The 26,712-nt window shown below is 44.1% G+C and overlaps 2 protein-coding genes across 5 annotated transcripts in view; one reads left to right on the top strand and one right to left on the bottom strand.

The window, feature by feature from the left end:
* The window catches only part of SAYSD1 (SAYSVFN motif domain containing 1), an 11,728-nt gene extending 7,788 nt beyond the window's left edge, over positions 1-3,940 (top strand). For both annotated transcript variants that reach the window (XM_017515284.2, XM_017515286.2), the window contains exon 2: positions 2,192-3,940. In XM_017515284.2, the coding sequence (XP_017370773.1) occupies positions 2,192-2,536 (345 nt within the window). In that variant the 3' untranslated portion in view covers positions 2,537-3,940. The remainder of the gene's footprint in view (positions 1-2,191) is intronic.
* Positions 3,941-15,842: 11,902 nt separating this feature from the next.
* Positions 15,843-26,712, bottom strand: part of GLP1R (glucagon like peptide 1 receptor) — a 44,747-nt gene continuing 33,877 nt past the window's right edge. For 2 of the 3 annotated variants that reach the window (XR_005197830.1, XR_005197831.1), the window contains 2 exons: positions 20,963-21,186; positions 15,843-20,872 (listed from right to left, as the gene is read on the bottom strand). Coding sequence is in view for 1 of the 3 variants with exons in the window: in XM_017515290.2 (XP_017370779.2) it covers positions 21,019-21,186 (168 nt within the window). In the remaining 2 variants the exon portion in view is untranslated. Of the gene's footprint in view, positions 21,187-26,712 lie in introns of all 3 variants that reach the window. The other variant, XM_017515290.2, reaches the window with a different exon arrangement.

The raw sequence follows: 26,712 nt of genomic DNA on the forward strand, positions 1-26,712 counted from the left end.
GGTTCAGGCAATTCTCCTGCCTCAGCCTCCTGAGTAGCTGGGATTACAGGCACGCGCCACCATGCCCAGCTAATTTTTTTGTATTTTTAATAGAGACGGGGTTTCACCACGTTGACCAGGATGGTCTCGATCTCTTGATCTCGTGATCCACCCGCCTCGGCCTCCCAAAGTGCTGGGATTACAGGTGTGAGCCACCGCGCCTGGTCAGACATTTCTTTCTTTAATGATGTCAGTGGTCAGGGAAGTGGCTGATAATATAAGGACCTCTCCAATCAGACGTCCTAATCTACCTGCAAAGATAATAATTACAATATAGATGCCAAAAGAGAAGGTTCTGACAAAATAGAACTTCTGAAGCATCGTAAATCACATGACCAATGTTTGTGATCCTCGTTTAAATGTTCATGCGAAGAAGAATAGGGGGTGTAACGAGTTGGACTAAAATTTCTGCTATGTATTGAGAACCTAAGTGTGGGATGCCGTGTTCTGATCTAGAGACACGTGGTCTCCTGGTACTTAAACAGTCTGGCGTCACACATGACATGACCTATATTAAGAGAGACTAGTGCTGAAGAGTTTGGTGCTCAATGAACAGGAGAGGCAGCTGGTGCTTTGAAAGGCAGAGGGGGCACCCTCCCTGATGTCCGGAGAGATAAGGGCTGACAGTTCATGAACTGTGCTTGTCTGGAAGGAAGGCAAGGAGTTGAGAAAGAAAGAGGAAGGCCTGAGATGGGGACTGAGAATATCTTTGGATAATAAGACCAATTACACTGGAGTAGAAGGGTCATTTATGGAACAAAAGATTGTGGATTGTGTTGTCATGGAATTTTCTGGACCACTGTGACCCACTAGTGGATAGTGAAATTAATATAGAAGATTTTGTGCCCTATTTAAAATGTTTTAAAAATAGAATAGGAAATACAAGAGAGCTTCTCAGGGAGGGTAAGTGTTGACTTGTGAAACTTTGTTACATATGTGTATTCTGGGTTGCAGTCTAAAATGTATTCCTTATTGTGGGTCATGCTCAAAAGAGTTCAGAAAACAGTGGACCGGACACTGCTTAAAGCTATCTAAATATCTGTGTCGGCCATTGGCATTTGGCACAGAAGCCTGTGTACTAGCATTTCAGTCTGTTGAACAAATGGAGGGCATTGGGTTCCAGCCCGAGGAATTTGGATTTTATCCTGTAGGCAGTGGAAGTTTTTGAAGGTTTGTGGGCAGGAGGGTAATGGGTCTTTAAGAAAATTTATGTAGCAGTTGTACATAGGATGGCTGGGTTCAGGAAAGAGGTAAGAGGCAGGCAATCTAGTTAGAAGACGTTGACTGGGCCTTGCGTGAGTGACAGTGACCTATGTAGGTTGGTCACAGGGGATGGGAAGGAAAGAGGGCCCAGTAATGACAGTGATGTTTGGTTGGTTGGTTGGTTTGTTGGTTTGGTTGGTTTGTTTTTGAGACAGAATCATGTTCTGTTGCCGTGTGATGGTGCAATCTCGGCTTACTGCAGCCTCCGCCTCCCAGGTTTGTGCAATTCTCATGCCTCTGCCTCCTGAATAGCTGGGATTACAGGCATGTGCCACCATGCTGGCTAATTTTTGATTTTTAGGAGAAATGGGGTTTAACCATGCTGGCCAGGCTGGTCTCAAACTCCTCAGTGCAAGTGATCTGCCTGCCTCAGCCTCCCAAAGTGCTGGGATTACAGGTGTGCGCCCTGCTGATTTTTTTTTTTTTTAATGTGAAAAGGATTTTTGTTTCCTGTCTCTATTTTAGAATCATGTCACTCATAATATTTTAGGTCATCTAATCAAATCAGCAAAAGTGTGTTGACTCTATTTGAAGCATCTGTCATGACTGTTGCATTATCAGTTATTAAGGAGTTCCTGTATGGGGCACAATTTAGCTCTTGTTAGCAGCAGACTAATCTGAAGAAATGACTCCCATGGATAAGAATCTGTCTGAGTGCTGTAGGGCTTTTGTTAGGTCACATCTCACTAAGTGCTGATCAGGTTTGATTCAGTTGGAGCAGAGCACATAGGCTCTTTGGAGATGATTGTTTTAGAGAATAGGGGAAGAGAATAGAAATCAGTGAGCCAACAGCCTTCTCAGAGCAATGAGAACTGCCTCTTCAGATTAGTTTTGATCATCTCAGCTCCATTACCCTTTATTCTTACTTTTGTTTGTTTGTGTATCCTAGGAAGCGGCTCAGCCCCAGGGCAGCACATCACAGCCACCGCAGAACACAGTCATTCCTCTGCCGTCATGCTGGGACCAGTCTTTCCTGACAAATATCACCTTCTTGAAGGTTCTTCTCTGGTTGGTCCTGCTGGGACTGTTTGTGGAACTGGAATTTGGCCTGGCATATTTTGTCCTATCCTTGTTCTATTGGATGTACGTCGGGATGCGAGGCCCTGAAGAGAAGAAGGAGGGAGAGAAGAGTGCCTACTCTGTGTTCAACCCGGGCTGCGAAGCCATCCAGGGCACCCTGACCGCAGAGCAGTTGGAGCGCGAGTTACAGTTGAGACCCATAGTGGGGAGATAGGACCCAGCTGTGCCATCATGCAGCTAACCTCAGACGTGATCATCTTCACCACTGGCTGTGGATTTGATTTCTGGTTATAGAACTAAGGGCAGCTTGCGGGTTAGCTCTGTGACTGCATAGTTCTACGTGCTTTCCCTGATCTTTTGCTGCTATTTGATCTTTAAATTTCTCCTTAGTTTTGGTGAAACTCTCTAAAATACATTCTGATGCAATTTATAAAAATTATGTACTCAAGAAAGGAGTCCTGTTTCTCTCAATTTCTCATCTGTTTGGGAGATGGCTTTAGAGCACTAGAAAAGCACTGGGGAGATTCTCAACTTAAAACATCCAGCCATTTGAAGGAATGATTAAGTACATCAGGGCTTCATAGTAAATGTTCTCTTTAAGTCTTTTAATATTTATAACAATTTTTTTTCCCAGAAGGTTTAGGTTGCAAGTTTGGTGTTTCTTGTTTTTGTTTTGCTTCCTGCTTTAATTCTTTCATTTTCTGTCATTACTGGTATTGACAAATAAAATATCTTTAAAACATCTCCTCTTCAGAAATAGGTCCCCCTTCATTGCCCGTCACTGTCTTTCACTCTCCTATTATTCTGCCACCACTGAGTAAAGGAAGGTAGGAAAAGACAAACGCCTAAGTGCAGGTGTGGGGAGGGGAGGGGTTTCACAAGTCGGTATTGGAGATTTCACAAGTGGCTGTTAACGACCAGTTCAGCAAGAAGTATTGAGTGTGTACAAAGGGGAGAGCTGGAAGTGTAACTCCAGACCTGTTGGCTGCTCGAGTTGTTTCGTACATTCTAAGGCAGCAGTCCACAACCTTTTTGGCACCAGGTACCAGTTTTCTGGAAGACAGGTTTTCCATAGACAGGGTGGTGATGGAGGTGGTGTTGGAATGAAACTGTTCCACCACAGATCATCAGGCATTAGAGTCTCATCAGGAGCACACAACCTAGATCCCTCGCATGCGAAGTTCACAATAGGGTTCTAAGGGCATTAGAATAAGCAGCCTTTTCACCTGTGGGCCTCTGGTGAGAAATTATGTAAATAGTGATAATCAGGCTTGATTGTAATGTTCCTTCCTCTTCCAGTACAGTGTTAGAGTTCGGGTTCATTAAAATTAAGCAAACTCCCAATGGGTTGGAGCTGTTCTCTTTAATTCCATTTTGTAGCTAACCTTGTTGTATTTCAGCCCTTGTTGAAAATTCTTCTGGTAAGTGTTGCTCTTCCTCACGGCACTTTTCCCATTGGGAGTTTGGCTATCCCTCAGAGCCATCCAGTCAAGCACAAGGTCCATTCTAGCTCACAGAAAAGTCTTTTCTTCCACGATTTCTATCTGAACTGGACATGTAGAGAGTATGGGAAACAGATGAATCCCTATTAAACATGAAGTTCAGATTGTATTTAAGACAGAATTTTGTTTTCTGATTTATTTTCTTAAGGCTTTCTTAATTTCACTGGTACTTTCTTTGGGCTTTTCCATTTCATAAAAGCCCAATACGAGGGAATAATTCCCTAATCTAAGTTTTACTGCAGTGCTCAGGGCAGTAAGCATTGCTGTAGGAAAGAACTAATTTGTATTTTTAAAACATAAAATTCAAGCTTTCTCCTGAAATAAAATACCCGTAACTCTGAATTAGAGAGTTTTGATCCAATTAGTAACCCCAGTAGGATAAAGACTTAAGCACGCAGGAGTCTTGACCTGTGGGTGGACCTCAGTAGTGATTTTCGAAATGTAGCTGTTTATGAGGTGGAGTCTAGATTGCCTCAAGCCCACCTTTCATGGGATTTTCTATGAAAAATTTGTCACTTCTCCTTACCTCTTCCTGAAGTTTGCATGTAATGATGGCATTAACTTCTAGGAAAAGTAGGGTGTGAATCAATTAAAGGCTTGACAGGGAGAAGAAGAAAGAACAAGTATTTGCTGCTCTCATCAGACCATAAGGCTTTAGGTGCAGCCTTGATTTCCTGAACTTAGGTCTATTGATCTCAGAATTTCCACTCACAGCCTGACCATTAACCCAGCATGCAGCTTCCATTAAAGGCTGTTGTCATCAGGGAACTTGAAATCCCAGGGGTAGATGCAGTCCCTGTGATAGCTTTATATGTGAGTGAAGTCATTTCTGTCCAAGTCTAACAAGTAACTTGGTTTTTGCTTTTATTCACGTTATCCCGTCTTGCCTATTGATAGGGATGGTTAAATGAGACTCTACATCTAAAGTTGGAAAGGACCCCAAAATGCCATCAAGTTTGTTCTTCATCCCCAACCTTGGGCAGGGCCATCATTTATTCCCAACTGAAGATAATTTGTTTCTAGTGAACCCCTAAAGAAGAAGATTCCAGGTACTTTCTAGGAAGTTCTTTATGTTACTGAAATAACTTTTGCCACCCCCATCCCCACCATCTGGGGTTATTTTGTCTCCTAATCTCAGTGGATGTAGAGTCCCTGGAGGCCTATGTGAGCATCCTTCAGACTGGTAAACTTAGTTCTCTTTTTCTCTCTGTTCTTTAGGCCAAGTCATTGAGCTGTACCTCTGGGACTCAATCACTTTCATGCTGGCCCTGAACCAATCTAAGTTTTTCAGGTTTGGGTGGGGGTGAATGGCCCTGTTGATGTGTGTAATGACCTTTCTCAAAAGCTTTGGAGCTTTGCCAGTGATGACTTAGACATGTGTATTTTATGCTCTTAGAGTTACACTTTGAGAACAGGCAGTCTTACACATTTGCCTTTTGGCTGATCTGTGCATCAATCAAAAAGCTCTGTACTGCAAAATCTTAGAAATTTACACAATTGAAAGAACCAGTGACCTTCAGTTGAGCAGAAGACATCAAAATTCGAGCTATGTGTTTTTAGTTCCTGCCACTCATACCAGCAAATATTTGTAGATGCCCTGGATTTGGCGCTGCTGGGGACACACACACATGAGCTCCGGCATAGGATGAGTATCCCTAAGAGCCTGGGGATGCAGGGGTAGGCTTGGGATGCCATGGAGCATGTTGCCATGAGGGGGTGACATAGAGCTGCCACCATACCTCATGGGTCCCTTCACATCACACTTGAAAATTTATGTAACGTAGAAGACCCTCCGGGATGTTTATCAAAACCACTTGTGCGGCTTTTTCAGGTATTCCTTTCAGTTTAAAATTCACAGAGGAAAGGGCTCATCAGAGGTCCTGGGAAAGGCATAGAGAGCTACCAGAAGTGATTTGTGTATGTCTTTAAAATAAAACAGCAGCCCCTCTCTAGACTTAGCAGGCAGTGTTACAGTTGTCGCACACATCTGAGCTTTGCGAGGGGAGGTGGAATGACGAAGAATTTACATAGTTGGCAGAGAACCAACTCCCTAAGCCAAAGAAAGTAACATTTGAACCATATGCTTTGGTTTCATTACACATACTTTTATTTCACAACTTTGGAGCACTGGGCTACATAAAGACTTGGATCCCAGTCTCAAAAAGCTGAAAGAAGACGAGTGTACGCAAAACTGTAAAGTGTAGGACAATGTGAATGTTTATAAAGGTGTAAGTAGTGTGTGTGTGTTCAAGGGAGAGATCACTTTCAGTCCTAAATTCTCTATATATAGGATTTTCACTTCTATGTGAAAAATACTCTTTCCTTAACGAGTCATGGATGAATATTTTGAAAAGTATGGTCTATAGATCACCTACCTGCATAGGAGTCTCCTGTGGTAATGTTAAAGTGCAGATTCTAGGGCCCCCACTGACTCAGAATGTTTGGGGGTAGACTCCTGAGAATCTGCATTTTAACAGCCTCCCTGGTGTGATCTCTGGCACAGTCTAAGAGCCGCTGACATAAACCATAAATGTTAAAATAGGAAGAAAGTTTAGTGATTATTAAATCCAAACAAAGAAAATTGGTGTGCATTTTTAAAGGGAGCAGTGAGGTTGGCCATTTTCAGACTGTTCATTTGGAACACCAGAATGAGAGAAGAAGAAACATCGCTTTGAAACAATGAGGAACTAACTCCAAAGACTATATGGAAATTAAATGTCCTTTATTTTTGAGGGTCTCTTTAAATTATTACAAGAAGTACATGCTCATTTTAGAACATTTTGGAAATACAGAAAAGAATAAAACATTGTTACACTTCTATGCATATATTTTAGAAGTCAAGAGGTAGTGGGTACATGGCATGTATAGTGAGAACATCTCCCTCCACCCTGCCATGTTTGTTCCTTCTCTCTCAAGCCTGCAAATGACACCATTCCAAACACACTATTCTGTCCCTTGCTTTTTTAGGAGTCTGAGTTTTATGTGCATTTGAAGTTTTTATGTAAGGGAGTGACAGGATCCAATTTTTATTTTTTATTTTTGAGAAACGGAGTTTCACTCTGTCACCCAGGCTGGAGTGCAGTGGCATGATCCCCACCTCCCAGGTTGAAACAATTCTCCTGCCTCAGCTTCCCAAGTAGCTGGGACTACAGGCATGCACCACCACACCCGGCTAATTTTTATATTTTTAGTAGAGATGAGGTTTCACTGTATGTTGGCCAGGCTGGTCTCAACTCCTGATCTCAGGTGATCTGCCCGCCTCGGCTTCTCAAAGTGCTGGGATTACAGGCGTGAGCCACTGTACCCAGCCCCCAGTTTTCATTTCTAAAAGATCACCCATGCTATGGTGGGGAGTAGATTCTCTGTATCATTCATCCATCTATCCACTTACAGAGCATCTAAACTTTGCCAATCCTGGTGCTGGGCTTGACTTCTATAGACATAAAGCAGACAAGGTTCCATTTCTCAAGGAGCTCACAGTCAAATGGGGGAGGTAGCCAGTAACCAGACAGTTATAGTGCAGTATGGTAAGCCACACAGAGAGTATGTCATCTGAATGAGGACCACAGCATCAAAAAAAGATCTTAAATTACAGGTCAAGAAAGGCTTCCTGGAGGCAGTGACACTGCGCTGAGTTTAAAGGAGTACTAGGTACTTTCCCAAAAAAGAAGGTGTGGGCAAAAAAGTAGCATTGTGGTCAGAAAAAAACACCTGAGAGAAAGGTGATAATCATGAAGGAGAATAACATGCTTGCATGCACTCTGAGGACTTAGATGTTAAGGAACAAATAAAAGGAATTGATGAGAGGCAATTTGGAAAGGAATATTGGGTGCCTCTTGCTTTTTGAGCAAACAATATTTCCTAGTCAGCACAAACAATATTATGTCAGCACAGATAGAGCTGCTTCCTCCTTTTTCACAGCTACAGAGTGTACCATTGTATGGATAGATTATAACTCAACCAGTCTCCATTAATGTATATTTAGATCATTTCTAATCTTTTGTTGTTGCAAACAATATACAATGAATATTGTTGCACATACGTCATTTCCACATGTGAATATTTCTCTGAGATAATTTCTTAGATTTGCTGACAAAAGGATATTTGACTGAAAATGTTGACAGGTGTTGCCCTGGATAGTAGTGATTCTCATTAACATTCCTAGCAGCAATGTATGAAAACGCCAGTTTCCTCATACCCCACAACACAGGGTGTTACTCAACTTTCTGTACTTTGCCAATCTGATAGGTGAAATGACACCTCATAGTTTTAATTTAAATTTCTTATTATGGGTGAACATCTTTCTATAAATTTATGAGCCATTTGTATTTATCTGTGAACGTTTTAGCCTTTGCATGATTTCTGTTGCGTTGTTGGGAATTTTAAAATTTCATTTCGGGTCTCTTTGTAAATGAGGAAAACTGGCTCTTTGAATTATGTGTTTTAAATATTTTTGTTCAATTTGTTCAAATTTGTTGCTGTTTTTGTTTCTATGTCAAAATTTTTTGTTGTCAAATTTATGTATTTTATTTTAAGACCTGGGTTTATGTCATACAGCAAAAAAAAATTTCCATGTTTACCTACTGCTTTCATTTTCTATGTCTAAGCTTTTTATCTACCTCGTATTTATTTTAGAGTGGGGTTACAGATAGGGATCCAGCTTTATTTATTCAGGGATCTATTTGTTCAGGTATCTCACTAGTTCCTTCAGCTTCATTTATTAAATAACCCATCTCTTTCCTGCTAATTTAAAAGCCATTTCTTGTGTATTTGTACCAATTTTGGACTTTCTGGTCTGTTCTTTTGATCTGACAGCCTTTTCATATTCTAGTATTTCACTTTTTATTATTGTAGCTTGATGATGTGTTTTAAAATCTGAAGGGGCTAGATACCTCTTTATTACTCTATTTTTACTTTCTTTTTTAAAACTTACACTTAACATGTTTATTTTTTCCCTGTTTGCTTTAGAATTAACTTGACCAGGTCCCCAAAATTTCTGTTGGTATTCTTAATGGTCTCACATTAAATTTACACATAACTTAAGGAGAAGAAATACCTATAAGTTATTGTCTTACTATTCAAGAATACGGTATGCTACCATTTGTTTAAGCCTCTTTTATTGCCCCTCAATTGCGTTTTCAAGTTTGCTTTCCATTGATCTTACTATTCCCTGTTTATTCCTGGTTATTTTATCTTTTGCTACTAATGTCAGTAGATCTTTTCTTCTATTATTTCCTCCAACTTGTTGTTGTTGTGGTGTGTGTGTGTGTGTATGAAAACTATTGATTTTGATAGATCAATTTTGTACCAGTCCTTTACGAAATTCTCTTACTAATTTTAATGGTTTTTCAGTTGATTTGCCTGGGTTTGCCATATAGGTAATTATTTCCTTTTCAAATAATGTAAAATTTAGTTCCTATTTTCCCTTTTTTTTTTTTTACACAGGGTCTTACTCTTGTCACCCAGGCTAGAGTGTGATAGCGCAATCTTGCCTCACTGCAACCTCTGCCTCCTGGGTTCAAGCAGCTCTCCCACCTCAGCCTCCCGAGAAACTGGGACTACAGGTGTATGCCGCCATGCCTAGCTAATTTTTTGTATTTTTAATAATGACAGGGCTTCACGTTGTTGGCCAGGCTAGTCTCAAACTCATGGCCTCAAGTGATCCTCCCTGCTTGGCCTCCCAAAGTGCTGGGATTACAGGTATGAGCCACTGTGCTCGGTGTCTTTTCCCAATTTTTATGCCTCTTGTTTTTTTCTCTTTGTCTCATTACATTGGCTAAAGCACCCAGAAAAATGTTAAATCAGAATAGTAATCAATGCTATCTTTCACAAAATACCCTTTCAGTGTAGTGGACATTAATCTTATTGTTTTTCTTTTTGATCAATTAATATCATCAGTATTACAGATTTACCTATTGAGCAATCCTTTTATTCCTGGTATAAACCACCCTTGATTGTGATATACTATTTTTTAATGTGCTGATAGTTCTGTTTGTTAGTATTTTTATGTTTTTTATCAGTGATTTTCATGAGATTATAGTATTTTTAGCACTTTTAGATTTTGGAATACATAAAAAAGCATATTTTTAGTTCTTCATGGTAGATTATCTCCTTTATCATTATGCAAAGCCCTCTTTGTTTTCTTTATTGCATTTTGCCCTGAATTTATTCTTGTCTGATATTAAGACTAGAAGCCCTGCTTACTTTTTGTTTGCATTTGCCTCGTGTGCCTCTGCCCATAGTTTTGTTTTCAGCTTGAATTATTTTTATTAGGTATGCTGCTTGTATATAGAGACTAGTTGTGTTTTCTTTTATAATCAATTATAATATTTTCTTTTAATAGGTGAATTTAACTTATGTTTATGAAAGTCTTGCTTATCTCATCACATTTTATATTATTCTGTTTAGGTAGCTTCTTTTACCATATGGTCTCTGGGTTTTTTTTTTTACCTGTTTTGTTTGTGTGTGTCTGTATTTCTTTCAATAATCTGGAAAGTTTAAATTTCTGTTTCAAGTTTATATTTGTAACTTTATAGTAGTTACTTAAAAATTGATATTTTTAGGCAGCATTTATTAATGTCCTGGAAAAAAATGAATGTCATAAATTTATATTTCCACCTTCTTCCTACTTTTCTCTGTCCTTCAACCCCCAATTCTACTGATTTATTGACTAATTGATTGACTTTGTATCTTTAAATATAATTACAACCTACTACTTGATTTATCAAGCCTTGAATGATATATTTTGACCTGATAGATAATGAAATCAACATACCAACACTGCCTTTTATGCCTCCTCCCTTCCTTCCCTCATTTTATTATACTATTTTGTTAAGGTTTATAACATTTATATTCTGTTCTTTTGTCCTACCTTTACATTTGTTTAGTCTTAGTGCTATCTATGATTGATTTTTTTTTCACTTAATGATTAACACTGAATATATTCTCTTGTTATTCTCCTACAGTATTGATTTTGACAGCTGCATAATATTTCTATATGGATAAATGTACCACCCTTTATTTAGCCAGTCCTTTATTATTAAACATTTGAGTTGTATTCAGTTGTCACTAGTATGAATAGTACAAACCAGGCTGACCTCTTTGAAATTTAAATATAATATAAATATAAAAATATAATTTAAAATGTCACATTCATATCAAAATAACTTGTAGCATATAATATTATTTGTGAATGTTAATTTTATAATTTTCTTAAATCTTATTTGTTTAGGCTTATTGTAGATATGTCCCTGGAACCCTCTCAGATGTGCACATCCCTGTCACATGGAAAAAAAGGCTGAAAACCCTGGGGTCCAGAAATAAAGCAGAGGTCAGACGGGTACCCTAGAATGACGCAATGAAAAGAAGCATTTGGACCCCAATTTGTAACTAATATCTGCAGTCTTAATCCCTTGGGGATATGTTTGTTGTTTGGTAGGTAGGTGTTTGTTTAGGTGGTTTTATCATACCGGGCCCAAAGTGATCTGGCCCCTGCCTTTCTTTCCAGGTTACATTCATCTCCTTGATGTTCATCTTACATTGTGGTTTGGCAGACTTTCTGTAAAGGGCCAGTTGGTAAATAGGCTTTGTTGACCAAACTATCTCTGTTGCAATTACTCAACTCAAAAGCACCCATAGACAATATATACGTACATGAATGTGCCAATAAAACTTTATTTATAAAACCAGGTGGTGAACCATAGTTTACTGATTTAATACACTAAAGATGCTTCTTTCTGCTTAAGGGTTTTGACTGTTGACTTTTCTGGAAACTAAGTCCCCTAGATGATCCTAGGACCTGCTCCCTTACTCTTTTCGGGTCTCTCAGATGTCATTTCATTAGAGAGGTCTTCCCTAACCATCCAGCCTAAAATAGCACCCTTCCCCATAACCCCATATCCTTTACTGCCTTTCTCTCTTGGTAAATATTTCATTTATTCCTTCACGAATAATATTGATCTGTTTTCATAACTCTTAGAGAAAAGCATATGTGTTTACAGGCAGAGTATTCTTTATACACATGGCAGTTCATTTACAGTGGACCATCTCTAGGGACAGAAGTAGCTTTGTTGTGTAGAGCTTGTTTTAATCATTTTTCTTCTAATGACTTTTCCTCTGAGATTTAGACTGAGTTTGGCAGTGCCAAACATTTTCTAAAATGGCACCGGGTGATATGAAACAATTGCTTTGTTCCAGATCCACATCAGTAAAAAAAAAAAAAATGTCTTTGGCTATTCTGGCTCTTCTCATGGATTATATCAGGTTCTGCCCATATATAATTTTCAAAAAACTATTAATGCAAAGAGGGGTATTTCCTAGACAGCTTGCATTTTCCCCAGAATCCTCATGGCCTAATGAAAGGCTGGGCAATGCAGGGTGAGTAGGGGCCCTGGAAGAGATGTTTCGTGAAGAAACATGATCATTTAGGAAATTCATGTTAGGATATGATGGCTTTGGAGGATCCAACCCCAAGGAAGAGAGAGAAATCAGATTCTGAAGTTCACATAAGGTTTCCATGATCTTGCTGCTGTAGCCTTTGGAAATCTACATCAATGCATCATTTTTAATGCCGCTGAAGAAAGCTGTTCATATGGGTGGCCACTGCAGAGGGTGTGGGAGCCCCACACTTTATTATGGAGATGACTCCAACTTGGGAGTACTACTGGGGTTTGGGTGGCTTGGCATGCTCCCAGCAGATCTGCACCATGGATACAGAATGTCTCAAGAGCTGTTATATTTCTCATGTAATAAAAGACAGCAAGACTAACTCAGTCATGGTGCTTGAGAGGTAAGGGGCCCCTCCTGCCAGAAAAAGATCTGTATTTGAGAAGCGGGTGGTGTTCAAGGCTAGGAGAGTTAGTGAGAGCGCTGCCATTACAGTAGATTCTCAGACCCCGTGGGTGTGGCATGTTTTCTGGACTTCTGGCACCACCATGCCTTGTTTGGCAGGCTTCATGATCTTTACCAACTTCTAGAAGGTGTTTTTGTAAATACTTTATGTAACTGGGATATTACAGATGTTTTTCTTGATAGCTGAGAATATTTCAACACAGTATAATTCTTAATATAACATGGTTCTTTCATATGAGTGTACATGAGAAATCTTCTCATCTGTATTTTTTTTTTAAACAGAGTCTGTTTCTGTCACCAGTCTGGAGTGCAGTGGCATGATCTCAGCTCACTGAAACCTCCGCCTCCAGGTTCAAGTGATTCTCCTGCCTCAGCCTCCTGGGTAGCTGGGACTACAGGTGTACACCACCATGCCCAGCTAATTTTTGTATTTTTAGTAGAGATGGGGTTTCACCATGTTGGCCGGGATGGTCTCAATCTCTTGACCTCAAGGTCCCCTTGCCTCGGCCTCCCAAAGTGCTGGAATTGCATGCATGAGCCACCATGCCCGGTCTTCATCTGTATTTTGAACTGTGCCTTTCTGAAGGATGCCATTGGAAGGACATTGATTTAACTTAACTAGGGGGAAATGTCTTTGGTGTGTGTCTCTAGTTTAGGTTCTCTAGTCTCCACTTTTAACACCAGGATTTGAAAGATGAAAGAGCTTGAGGGTGGTTTTATTGTCAAGTAGCATCTAATTGATGAGTACCAATGGGGTTTATTAAAGCTGTAAATTCAATTTCCTAGGGATTTTGAAGGTTCAGAAGGGTTCTGGAGGGCAAAAATACGGTGGTAAAACACCTGTTTTTTACCTGGTATTATGTAACCTACATAATGGTTACAAATTGTCAAAGATTAGAGCTAAAGTGTAAAGTAACCATGGCCTTTTTGTTGTCACTATTTAATCTGTGTAGTTGCCAAGGGTGTTTTTAATGGCACCTTAGGTCATTGGCATTAAAAAGTTTTGCATAAATATCATTTACTTCCTCAAGTCTGTGCTCTTTCTCCCTAAAGATTTGGAAAGGTAAAAAAGCCCACCAATTGCCTCTGGGTGTTACCAGCCTGCGTTAGCTCTAAGGCAATCCACCTCTCAGCATGGGACTGCCCAGTGTTTGTGATTCTCAGCTATTGATTTTGTTTGTAGTTGGAGGTTGTACCACAAATAAATTCTAAGGTCTATTGGTCCCTACATGAGGGGGAGACATAATAATTCATTCTCACATTTATGCCCAGTGTCAGTGTGAAAAAATAAAAATCTTGTTGGATTCACTCTAAACCACGGGTCTTTTTCTCTTTCCAGAATCATTGTGTTAGTTAAAACGACCTTTTGTACAAAAGAAAATACTCTATCACCGCTTAGGATTAGAGAATGCTGCAGGGAAAGAGCTCAGATTTATGGAAGACGGATTTTATAATGTTGACTGGAGATAGGGTTCCTAACCTAGTTCCTTGTCTTTTACCACTTGTAATTCTCATTCCTTTTTCCTCCTCTGCAATTTTCTCCTCTCTTTTACTACAGCCCTTTTTCACATTTAAATAGTCTGCTATTTTTCTTTTTTCTTTATCTACTTGTGTCCTGGCCTCTTCATCTTCTCTTCCTCACCTACCCTTCCCACCTTGGGAACACTCAGTTCTACTCCTTCCTTGGTGTCACACAATACTGGATCTCTGTTCCCATCTTCTCCAACCATCTGGCTACATTTGTCATCTAGTCAAGCTTGTGCTGCTGGTTTCCAGCCTCCCTCTCTGCCCACCAATTATTTCTCTACTTCTGATCGGGAAAACCTCACTGTTTTCAGTCTTTCTCTCTGTGTGTGGGAGGGTGAGTAGGGAAGGAAGGAGAAAGGAAGAAAGGAAGGACAGAGGAAGAGACAGAGACAGAGACTGAAAGAGACTGAACTGCCATATGTTTATGGCACAGGATTTTGAGAGGATAGTGAGTGAAGGGACCAGGAGTTCCCAACCCTTGAAAATGCTGATATGCAATGGCATGTGAGTGAGATCCTTCACAAATTCTATGTGGAACTCAGTCCTCCCCATCTGGGGCTGCAGTCACTGGAATGTGACTTTATATTGCATGTGAACATGAATGAGTCTGGCAGCCAAGAATTGTCACTTGTCCTCCCAGTGGCTAGGCCCCAGAACAGCAGGGCAGCTCCTCAACCCTTTTTCTTTAGGCTGAGGTCAAGCCCTTATTAAGCCACAGTGCAACCTCAGAGAAAGAAGGTGCACTTCTACCTGATTTATATTATTTGTAATATCTACCTAGAAATGTGGTGGCCATTAATTGATTTGGGTGGATGTTTTCCTGGAAGGTGGGGAGGGGACAAAAAACCTGATTTTTGGTCCTGCTAAGTGGAAGGGGAAGGACACAGAAAGATAAGAGTATCAATAGGGGAAGGAATGAACTCAAAAGCAAGATTGGTGCAGAGAAACAAATGCAAATATTCCACCTGCCGCTATCAGGAGCTGGCTGTAGGTATAACTTGCTCTCAGGGTAAGAATTATTCTTCTGTTTGGAAGGGACAATTACCACAGCTTGTCTAAAAAGCAGATTTGTTTAAGCTGTCAGGTAAGTACACTGACCTTCAAATAGGTGTAACTGAAATGGTGGGGGAATTAGGGAAATCTGCAATTCTTCTGCCCTTCTATAAGGGTGAGTTGCAAATCTGGAGAGTGAGTGATGATTTAAATTGGAGAAAAGTTCATTTTTCTGAAGATGAATCTCTCAACAGCAGTTCCACTCAAATTCCGTGGCTGTTTTGCAAACAAAGCTTATGCTTTTATGACTTTAAAAAAATGGATTTAATGGACTGAGTTCATTTAGACAGGAGAGATCAAATGAATGAGTGGAATTAAAATACACATCCATTTGGCCGTCAGTTATTGTTGAAGCTGCTCGACCACCCAACTTCTCTAATTAAATGACATTGCAGTCCCCGCATAAAGGATGTGATGGATAAATTAGTACTTGGTAAGTGCTCTGCAGATGAGAATCACGGTGTGAGTAATGAGGAGGGTTTTTTTTCCTTGGGCTGGAAATGGCATCTTTTGTGTTTCCTCACTGCACTGTGAGTCACCTGGATTGACATTGCAGAAAACTTCCTCTCGCAAAGGAAGAGCAAGAGAGACAGTAGAGACAGACTTTTATTTGACTTACAAGGCAAATTAGGAAAGAGTTTGCATCCATTCACATCTATACAAGGAATTACATTCACTACCTATAGAAGCTGGTCATATTTTACAGGAATTTATACATTAAGACATCGCATGGAAATGATCTTGTTTAAACATTCATGAAGAGCAAACATTCCCCAAGAGCACTGAAAAGGGAAATCTAGCTTTGTCCCTCCTGAGAGCTTGGCTTACCTCTCTGTTGGTGCATTTAACGGTCTGCATCAAATCCCTGCAGAACCGATGAGATGCTGGAGTTTGTCTGCTTTGAGGATGTGATGATTATTTTAGTGAGAGGAGCTTAGAACCGCAGGTTTGGAGGTAAAGTGTGAACTGTTTGGCAAGATCAAGCACTGGCTATCTGGGGTGAATTTTGCCCTTTCCTCAATGCTCCCATTGGCTCCCTTGCAAATAACTCAACTTTTTATACGTTCCAAACTGTGGCGAGACCTCTTTTCTTACCACATCTAAACATTCTCATTTAGATATGTTTTTCTTGTCCTGAATTGCTTTGACACAGCAATAATTAGTCATGCTACATTGTCTAAGCTGACTAATTACTGATAGTTTGGCAGGCCCCATCAGAAAGGTTGCATTACCTAATGTAAGTTAGGATCCAAGCTGATGGCTGCCACGCTCCTCATTGCACCCGAACGTAGAATGAGGTGCATCCTTTTCAGCCCTAACAGCACCGCACCCTCAGCTGTATCCCCAAATTGGTCACAGCTGAAAGAACAGCATTCACAGTATGGATAGCAAGGTCACCTCTTCCTGAGGCAGCAGTGGGGGAGGAGGAGTGCGGGGAAGGAAGTTGGATACATCAGGGCAAAAATGGAGCCAGTGCTAGATAAGGTCCTGGAAAACAGGCTAAAATGGCCAAAGAAGAGAGAAAACTCTCTCCACTGAGAGATTCAGATATATAAGCAAAGTCCAAGAGACTTGGGGAGTTATTGGAAAACAATTATGCTTATCTGCTTCCTGCCAGTCTGTAGTCATTGGCAGAGTAGAAGTAATTATGGATACTGCAGACACACTGTGGCACTAAGTAAAGTGTTCAAAATTATACTGCTCAATAACACTTCCTTGTCTCGGCCCTCCATAGGGCCAGAGAGTTGATGTGGGCCAGAAGGTAACAGTGTAGGGGCATGGTAATGAGGTTGGCAGAAGTTTCTCACTTGTGCTATTTTCTTTCCCAGGGGAACTCACTCCAGCCACAAAATGGGGGGGAAATGTTAGAGTTGATCCTAATTTGGTTTCTGCTGAATGTTAAGCACGTCATTCACACAGGTAGGTGTCTTAGCAGAGTAAGCCTCTGTATTTTATTGGAGAATTTTTATAGTTTGCCTTATAGAAGCCAAAGCAGGGTCAGCACTGTAGATTAGAATCAATTCAACAGAGGGAAAATAAACCTTTGGAATAGATTTTGCCTTTCCTGAGCACGTCGCAGGCATTAGCAAATAATGGGAGCCCTGCCTGTGCATGGAGAGGAAGCATCTACCACTTAGACTCCCAGCCTGGAGTGTGTGGTCCTGTGACCCGCACAGTGGGTGTGATGATTCTAGAGTCATCATCTCCTAACTTTATGCTGCAATGCACAGAAGAAACATGCACACACATACACACACACTGCCAGCACACAATATTCTTTCTTTGCAGAAGAAAGAAATGGGAGGGAATGAGGAGGGGAGGTCTTCTGTCTGTGAGCTGCTGGATAGAACACAGCCAACCCTGATAGGAGTGGCCAAGACCTTCAGAGCATGGATGGGAGCTGACTCTATTTTCCCTTCGTGGTGCTGTGCCATCTTTGCTAGGCTACAGTTGCCATTTGCTAGCTGTCTCCAAATTCAGAGAGTTCTAAAGAGGTAAAGGGGAGGTTCGAGACCTTTCAGGGTCTTTTAGTACACTCTGTGTGACTATCAGTACAACTTTTCAAACACACACACAGGCATCAGAAAAAAATTTAAGCCAATCCATTAAAAGAGTGCTGGAATTGCTATCCAAAATGGTTCAGGTGCTGTTTCTATGCATATGTGTGCCCTGATACATTTCATTTCTTAAGACAATGATGAAAGAGGTACCAGAGTAAAAATAGGAAAGTACATCCTTCCCCTCCTCTCACCAGTATTAGTTATAAAGGAGATGACACTTTCACCATCTGATGAGTCTACCTTTGCTACTGTATTTCCTCTTCAGTAGAAATTCCAGATAACACCACTGACTTCTACTTAGAATATCTTGAACAGCTATTTATAGTTTTCACCTATCCTTCCCAGAGGCCTCACTAGATTGCGAGGCAAAGGCTTGTCTGGGTCCTGGCCCAGCTCAGCCACCCTCTAGTGTTGTGCCCTTGGGCAAGCCACCTCTGCAAGCTTCATTCCTCAATCCTGCAGATCTGGCCAGGAGGGATCACCACGGTCTTTCTCTGCTCAGAGTCTCCCAGATCTCCAATGATGTGGTCTACAGCATGAGGCACACTGAGACCATCAAAAATCATCCCTGCAATCCAGAAAGTCATTTCATAGGGAAGGCAACTTTGCAATATAAGTGGTTTGTTTCAATTCTGTGATTTAGCTGCTTGAAAGACTGAAATGGCAAAGACAAGTCGACAAAATACAAGCCCCGAACAAGTTTGAGGAAGCTGGCCAGAGTGCTGAAATCAGCTGCTTTTCACAACAGCCATCAGACCTTGTGGCTGCAAAGCTCAAACAAAAGCAGCGCCTACACCCTGCTGGTCAGCAATAGTACCCCAGGACAGAGGCAGCCGAGAGAGTTCTCAGCAAGCTCCAGGCGTATGGCGTTAGGCATCAGGCATGTAAACAGCTGGTGGAATTTCAGAGTACATTGCATTCGATAGTTCCCAGACCTGTTGGAGCCATATTTAGTTTAGAGCTTAGAAATAGTGCAGTGCCATTAGAATGACTATTAATAGCTCCGTGGGGCTTGGAGCAAAGAAAAGATTTCTTCAGTTCAGTATCTGGTATGTATTCATGAAGGAAAAACTTCCTCCATGTTAAAAGGCTTGGGTGTGGGGGTCTGATGAGCCTTCTCAAATCAGGAATCACCAGTTTCAGTTGGGAAGAGAACTCTACTTACAGTTTAAATCAAATGGTATGAGCTTCCCAGGTGCCTAACCAAGCACTTTCTTCCCTACAATCCCTATCCTCAGCAACTTATTTCACACATGTTATATCATTCTGTTTCTTTGTTCCTGTATAACATAATAATGATTCTCAAAATCCTCAGTTTATCCAGAGCTGAAACACTTGCACCAGAATTGTGCCCCACATCAAACCCACTGGTGCTCACCTTCACAAAGAGACAGCAAACAAGGGGTGCCAGTGGGAAGCCTGCCCTTGTTCTGGGGAAGCAGGAATGTGCCCTGGCCTATACGGTCTCAGTCAAGGCAGCCATTCACACAATTCCTTTCTTTAACCTGAGGTTCAACTTCCCTATTAACATAGACATCACTTCACCGAAGCTGAAGTATAAGATATTTTCTGCTTGATGTGTTTTATATCCTACTATTTTCCTTGCACATCATGGGCCTCTCTGAGGGGCACAGGAGAATGTCTGTGGTGAGGTTTTGGGGAGAGTTCCCACCATTTAAAAGGGAGGGAAAGGCCAACTCATAAAGGACTCTGTCAGACCCCTCTTCTCTCCCCAGAGGTCCTGACTCCCAAGAGCTCTCTCTTGCTCCAGAAACTTCCTTTGCATCCATGAACTCCTTGCCAGCCTCTCTTGGATGGCCGTCTGTCTGGGTATCTGCAGTGCTGCTGTGTGTCACCATGGCTGGGGGCTTCCTCACCATGGCTGTAGAGCTGGATTGATAGGTTTCCCCATCCAGCCTTTCCGCTGTTCATTATTTGTGGGGGAGGCTGGCAGCAGGGCAAACCTTAATTAGCTCCGGTGTTAGCGGGTCAAATCAATGACTGCTGCACTCCCCCAAATGGCATCACCCACAAGCATGATTTCACTCATTTCCATTAGATGGGAGAAATCAGAATTGCCTGTTTGTGCACACAGTCTATTCACAGCAATAAAGAAAAGTGAATGAAGTATATACAAGCTCCCAAGGGGGGGAATTCCAAAGGCAGGGGAAGCCTGCCTCCATGGTGATGATGGGGACTATTGGCTTCCCTAGGAGAGTCTCTTCATGATCACGTACCCTCAAGTTAGAGAAGATATCCAAATTCTCACACAAGAGACAGCACGTGGTCACACGTAGAAAACATTTCCAAGGAGAGCTGGAGGCAATGTCTCTCCTGGCCCTCTGGGCTCCTGGAAGTGGCAGATAATCTACACCCACAGTCTGGACATTCCTAACATGCCCCTAGGTGAACCCCAGATGATTCTTGAGCGTCTTTAAAACAGACTTGGGAGCTCATACCCTAGGGCTGGGCTCCCTGGTGGCAGGCCTGCCGTGATTCTCTAGGCATGGCAGGGGCAGGCACCAAAGCAACTCAAATACCTGGAGGAGAAGCGGGCATCTTCTCAATGCTCATTCTCACCACCACCTACAGCCATTTCCAGAAAAGGCTGCTGGCAGTGCTCCAAACAAAGCCCCTCAAAAAGAAACTGGGCAGTGAGATGAGGGCGCAAGCTGAGGGAAATAAGCAACCCAGACACACAAACAGCTTCCCTTTGAGAGAAGACGGAGAGGGGGTGCCTCCAAGTGATGCAGGCAGAGGAGGCTCCCGTCACTCCAGCTGTGTTGGGCTGAGGTTAGAAGAGCCACTTTCAGAACCACCTCCTCTTGCAAGCCCCAGTTTCACTAATAAGCCATTGACCTTGAGTTTGAGTCTGGGGTTGATTTGCAGCTCTGTCTAGGGGAACCCCAAGGGCCTGTGGCTTCACGGGAAGAAATCCTCCTCATTTTCACAGCGCTCGTTTTTCCTCTCCACTTGCCACTGTGATCAAATTAGGAGGCTGCTGCTTCTTGGAGAAAATGTGTCCGTGGTCCCAGGAGGCACTGCCCATTTACCTGTCTGATGGGTTTGGGGAGGGAAAGCAGGATGTGTGTGTGTGTGTGTGTGTGTGTCCCTTCCTTCCCCTGTCCCTGGGAGTGTCTCTCCCACCTGGAATGGCCACCTGGCCAGCAGCAAGGACCCCAGGGAGGTCAGACGCTGGAGTCTCAGCTGCAGGAGATCTGACAGGTGGCTGTGTACACGCTGCTGCCCACCGTGGCCCCACTGCTTAGGCTGCTGGTCGGACACTTGAGGGGCTTCATGCTGCTGTCCCTCTGGATGTGCAAGTGCTCCAGCCGCCAGCGCTCCCAGGTCTTCCGAAACTCCAGCTGGACCTTCCATGGGAAAAGGAGGGAAATGAAAGCCACCATGCAAACCAACTGCTCACAAAATTGCCCCAGTATTACATTAGTGGGGAAGGAAAAGAAATCCACTGCATTATATTAAGAGACGCAAGTCAAGGCCTTCAGGCGCCTAAATTAATATCCCAATAAAATTGTTGATCGTTGTCTCCTGTTTTCTGCATCTCCTCAAGAGAGAGATCAGGTTGATGACCTAATTGGTCTTTTCCATCTCTAAACGCTGTGATTCAGCTAAGTACCTTTTACAATCCATCACAGTATTATTTAACGGAAAAGAAAGAGAGGGAGCGTGAAATGCAGGGAGACAGGAGATGGGAAAGAGAAGAGAGACTCTGTAGATTGCACAATCCCAATTTTAGGTTGGATGATGGAGAAGGGGGACAGCAACCCCCAACCCTCCTGGAGTCTACAGCATACCCTTCTATACTCCCTGAGGGCTTCCATCCAGGCCCCAGCACCTCACAGGAGAGAAGGGAAGGAAAGAAGGAAGGTGGCTGAGACGTGCAACAGCAGGGAGGAAGGGGCAGCCAATGAGGGCTTCTCAACTGATGCCATCCAGAGAGACTCTGCAGTGGCTATGGGGGTGCAGCCCAGGCGAGCTCAGTCAGTCAGGATTCCTGTTGTGCTGTGCTCTGACTTCCCCATCAGGAAAAGCCTCTCAGGAGGGCTGATGCTTAGGGGCCAAATTGTTGGGGCAGAAAGAGACAAATCCAAGGAACACAGTGGAACCCCCATCCCTTGAGAGTTTGTGGCAATGCTATGGCTCCCTGTGGTGGCCAGTGATTCTGGTCCTTGGAGAGGCCTGCTGGAACCTTCGTAGCTAGTCCTAGGGGGTCTGGACTGCTCTTCTGGGTGATGTTCCCATAAATTTGCTTTCCAGAGCTTCTTTGAAGTCCCTGCCATTCCCACACCAGAGTGTCTGGGGTCTGGGCCCTTCCCCTTAGGCCAAATCACCAAGAGGGCCAGCTGCCAGCAGCTGTGGATAAGGGGCTAATCCCCCCCACCAGCCCCTGTGCAAACAACCCTCCTCTCCTCCTCCTTTGTCACCCATCCAGCTATGCCCAGCAGGACGCCTGGTATGGCTGCATGCCATCCCTTAAAAGAACTTTTTCTGCACTGAGTAGAGCTGAGATGGATCAGAGGCTGCCTGCCAGAATGACGGCAGTATCCCATGCAGCGTCAGGAGCCCAAGCTTGGGTGGGGGAGGGAAGGAGGTTGAGCAGACACCACCTACGGCCACCCTGTTGTTGCCAGCTCCCTGCCCAGCCGAGCCTTTGTGAAGAGAACACATGCTGACAGCTGGAGTGGGGGCCCTGAGTCCAGTGGTGGCCCCCATTTGTGCAGCTGCAGGGAAGCCAGTCTTGTTTCATAGCCCTTCCACTGGGGGGGGGGGACAGGGTAAACTGAGGCAAACCCCCGAGGAAACCACCTCAGAGACCAAAGAGGTTTCAGGGACACCTGCAGGAATTCTCGGATCATTGACACACGGTGTCTCCTTCTGCCTCCATTTCCCTCAGAACTTTTCCTGAACCTCTGCTGTGACCCCTGTAATCACAATTGTCCTTGAAAACCACCATTTATTGGGCACTTACTGCATGCCCAGCATTTTCCATTGATGATCTTAGTTAACTTTCACATCGACCCTGCAAAGTAGCTCCACATTTAAAGATGAGGAAACTGAGGCACAGAGAGTTTAAGTATTTCCCCAGGTCGCTCAGCCAGGATTTGAACCTAGATCTGGCCTGATTCCAAGGCCCAGCTCCTAACCCCTGGCCTCCTGCCCGTGTGGCTCTTGAGGTTCTGCTTGTCCCTTGTGCATCTCTTCCCCACTCAGCTGGGAGCACCTCAGGGGCTAGGGCCACATCTTCCTCATCTCAGTGTCCCTGAACCTAGCACAGTGCCTGGCATAGAGCAGGTACTTCATACATGTGTTTTAAATGAGCCAAATGAATGAGAATGTAAATAAATGAGCATCTCACATGGGGTTCCTTCTGTTCCACAGCTATGAAAATGAACCAACCAAGACCACACCAGGGGAAAGCATCACCCTGGAGGGTCCTTGTTCCTCAGAGAACTCTGCTGATGGAGTGGTGGACACAAGTCAACAGTGTCCATTGCACCTGTGGTAGACAGAGTTTCCCGGTTTGTCCAACACAATCACCATTTCCACCGCTGAAATCTAGAGGCGCAGGCCAGGGAGAAATGCCACTTTTGTCTTTAAAAATCCTGAGCACCTGGCCTGGCACTTAGGCCAGCACACTTCCTCCTCCACCACTGGATTGTATCCTCATCGCTGCCCTCAACCTCTGCAGTGCAGCACAATCCTCCTGGCCACCCTCTCCAGCCAGCATCATGCCAGGCTCAGGATTTGGGGTGAACTGGGAAGCTCATTCACCTTCATTTACACCTGGGGAGACATAGGCAAGGGAGGCAAAATGACTTGCCCCAGGTCACACAGCTCCGCGGTGGCAGGGCTGGGACCAGCACTCAGGGCTCTGAGTCACCTCACTGTGGCTCTCAGGCACAAGCCACAGCAAAACCACCTTCAGGCCTCCTCTCCCTGTCCCCACTCCTGCCCGCCAGCAGCTGGTGCAGGCCTTGGCAGGCACACAGAACCAATATTCAAGCCATCTTTTCTCCTCAGGTCACAAGTACCTGGCATTGCCATGGCAACCCTGGGTCTGCAGAACAGCTCTTGTGGACAGAGGCCTCAGCCCCAGAGCCACTTGCATATTTTGTGGCCCGGTGACAATGATGTATCTGAGCTTGTGCCTGGAGCAGCCAGGGCATGAGGAGTCTTGAAGTGGGGTTAAAGGAACTGGGTGGTACTCTGTTCTTGGAGCAGGGTCTCTGGGACCCCATGGCACAAGCCTGGAAGATCCATGGGGAGATGCTAGCTGGAACCTACAGCCAGGCCTGGTCAGAGAGATACAACTCTGGTGATTCAGGGTCAAGTTCTTTGCAAAGAACTATTTCCTTACAAACATGTGTCTATCCCCTTACAAAGGTGGGCCAGCCATGGGTGGTGCATGAGGAGGGAGGTGATGAGACGACTGGGCTGGGGAGGATGGAATCTGGAGAGGCGGCTGAGCCAGGGGTCAGGGGAAGCTCTTTGTAATGGTGGCAGGAAAGCCAAGCACAATGTGTCTGCCAGTAGGGCTGCGGTGAGGGTATCAAAGGACAGAGGAGGGGGAATGGGGAAGTGGGGGGCTGAGGTGACAAGGTGGCAGCAGGGAGCCTGTCTTTCCCCACGGGCCTCTGCTCCTCATCCCTGCACAGGGATACATGCCACCCTGTCCTGTCCCCATCACGACTGGGCTGGAATGGGAAGCAGCAGAGCTCAGGGCTGGGTAGCACATCATCCAGCTGGCTGAGAACATTCCTGGAAGGAAGGCCACCCACAGAGCTTAGGTTTTTGCACTTCCTCGTTTGTGTCAGTTTTAAAGAAATTCAATGTGAGGATCTGGCCGTGGAGGAGAACCAGGGCTGCTGTGTCTTCCTGCCTCCTGTGGGTCAAGGGCCTACTGGGTGAGGCCCTTCTCTCCTTCCCTGCCCTAACCTCCAAACTGAGCCCACTGGGTCTTCTGAGATCTGCCCTGGGAGCAGCCAGAATCCCATTGCCTGGTCCTGCCTTCACCTCCCCAGCACTGGCTACCCTCAGATATTAAGTGGGATCTTGCCCCCACCACAGCCCACTACATCTACCGCCTTCTAGCTACTGAATTAGGGCTACTCATTTCACTTTGCTGAGCCTTGATGTTCTTAGCTGTGAATTGGGGATACCATTCACAGCATTGGATGTAATTAGACACTTTGAGTGTCTAATATGCAGTAAGCGATTAAGAAACCTTGGTTTCCCTCCCTTTTAGAGATCTGAGGGCCACGCCTCCCACAGGAAGCCAGTTCAGCAGAGGCAGGAGGAAGCCTCAGGGACAGGGGAACATCCCTCTCCCTTCCCTTTCACCCAGCCTCATTTTCTCTGCACAGCATCCTCTGAGATTCCCTAGGCCCCTGTCTCTGGGAATCACAATATTGATATCTAATAGTGATTGCTTACTGAGCATCTGGAGGTGGTGGTGTGTGTTTCTTCATGCCAAGCAGCAGCTGTGAGGAGCTAGGATGGGCCTTCAGCATCCCACCTTGAAGGAGGGATCTGTTCTCGGTTCTCCTTTCCCACCTTTTTCAGACTTTCTTAATCCTCACAAGAATCTCAAAGATAGGCATTATCACCCCCACTTTGTAGATGAGCAAACTAAGATTTAGAGTGGGCATGTAAAGTCACACAGCTCATTAAGTGGTGGGGCCTAGATCAGACCAAATAAGACGCCAAAAACCGCATGGTTGCATCTTTTCTGCTACGTCACATCGCTTCTTTGAGCCATCTCATAGCTCCCTGAAATACCCAGGTCCCCACCCACTGCCCCCTCTGCATTCCCCACACCCACAGAAAAAGATAAGTCTTTGTTAATGTGCTGACTCCAAGATCCCTGAGCTCTGGGATTCCAGGCTTAGTGACACATAAGTCACACAAAGAGCCCCAGGTCTTTGAGGATCAGTGTCCCTGGGTCACCTGTGCCCCAGCCCCCCTAGTGCAAACCCTCACCTGGGCCTGAACGGAGTGACAGTCCTCAGTGTCCTCCCAGGCTGTGGGGTGGACTCCTCCCTGCTGGCGGTTAATCCTGTTGTGGACACTTCCCCAAGGGCCCCGGTGCTGCCCCTGCCATTATTATTTGTTTTCCCCTCTGGAAGGAATTTGGAGGAAGGGGCTGCTGTGGCATTTATGATACCCAGCCCAAAGATGAGTACCTTGGAGGAAGGAGCCTTTCCCAGCTGTCCACAAACACAGGCACGCCCTCCTCCCAGGAGCTGACCATCTCAGAGATGGGAGGGAGGCCTGCAGTCCTACAGGCATCTGCAGGAGAGGGTGTTGGGCCAGCAAGAACCCCCTTCTCCCACCCTAGCACCAGAAAGCCACCCCCTTCCCCACAGTGAGCCAGGGCTCTTGCCTGTGTGTATGAAGAATGAGGTGCTTCCTTCCTTAAGGCAGAATTAATTTGAGTCCTGGCTCTGCCATGCCACTATTTCCACACTACATCTTAGCCAAAAGTCTGAGAAGCGATGTGTGCCACTATTTCCAACCCAGGGCAGGTTTCTGATGCCCTCTAATCTTCAGTGTTCTCATGTATCAAAATGGGAAGATGAAATAAGAATTTCAGCAGGGTTTTTTTGAGGGATGTTGGGGTCATAATTAAATGAAATCATGATTATTAAAGCTCCAAGCATGTGGTTTGGGTATGCGTGTGTTGAATCACTTTGTAAGTGACAGTCACCACCAGCAAGCAAAGGGGGTCATTCAGGACCCCCTTAACATGAGGCTGGGTCTTCCCCAAGCTCATACCATAGGGTATGTCTGTACATGTACGTGTGTGTGTGTGTTTGTGTGTGTGTGTGTGTGTGTGTGTGTGTGTGTGTGTGTGTTCATGTGTGAGAGACCCACGC

Source organism: Cebus imitator, unplaced genomic scaffold, assembly GCF_001604975.1.
Source record: "Cebus imitator isolate Cc_AM_T3 unplaced genomic scaffold, Cebus_imitator-1.0 Scaffold546, whole genome shotgun sequence".
Classification (NCBI taxonomy): domain Eukaryota; kingdom Metazoa; phylum Chordata; class Mammalia; order Primates; family Cebidae; genus Cebus; species Cebus imitator.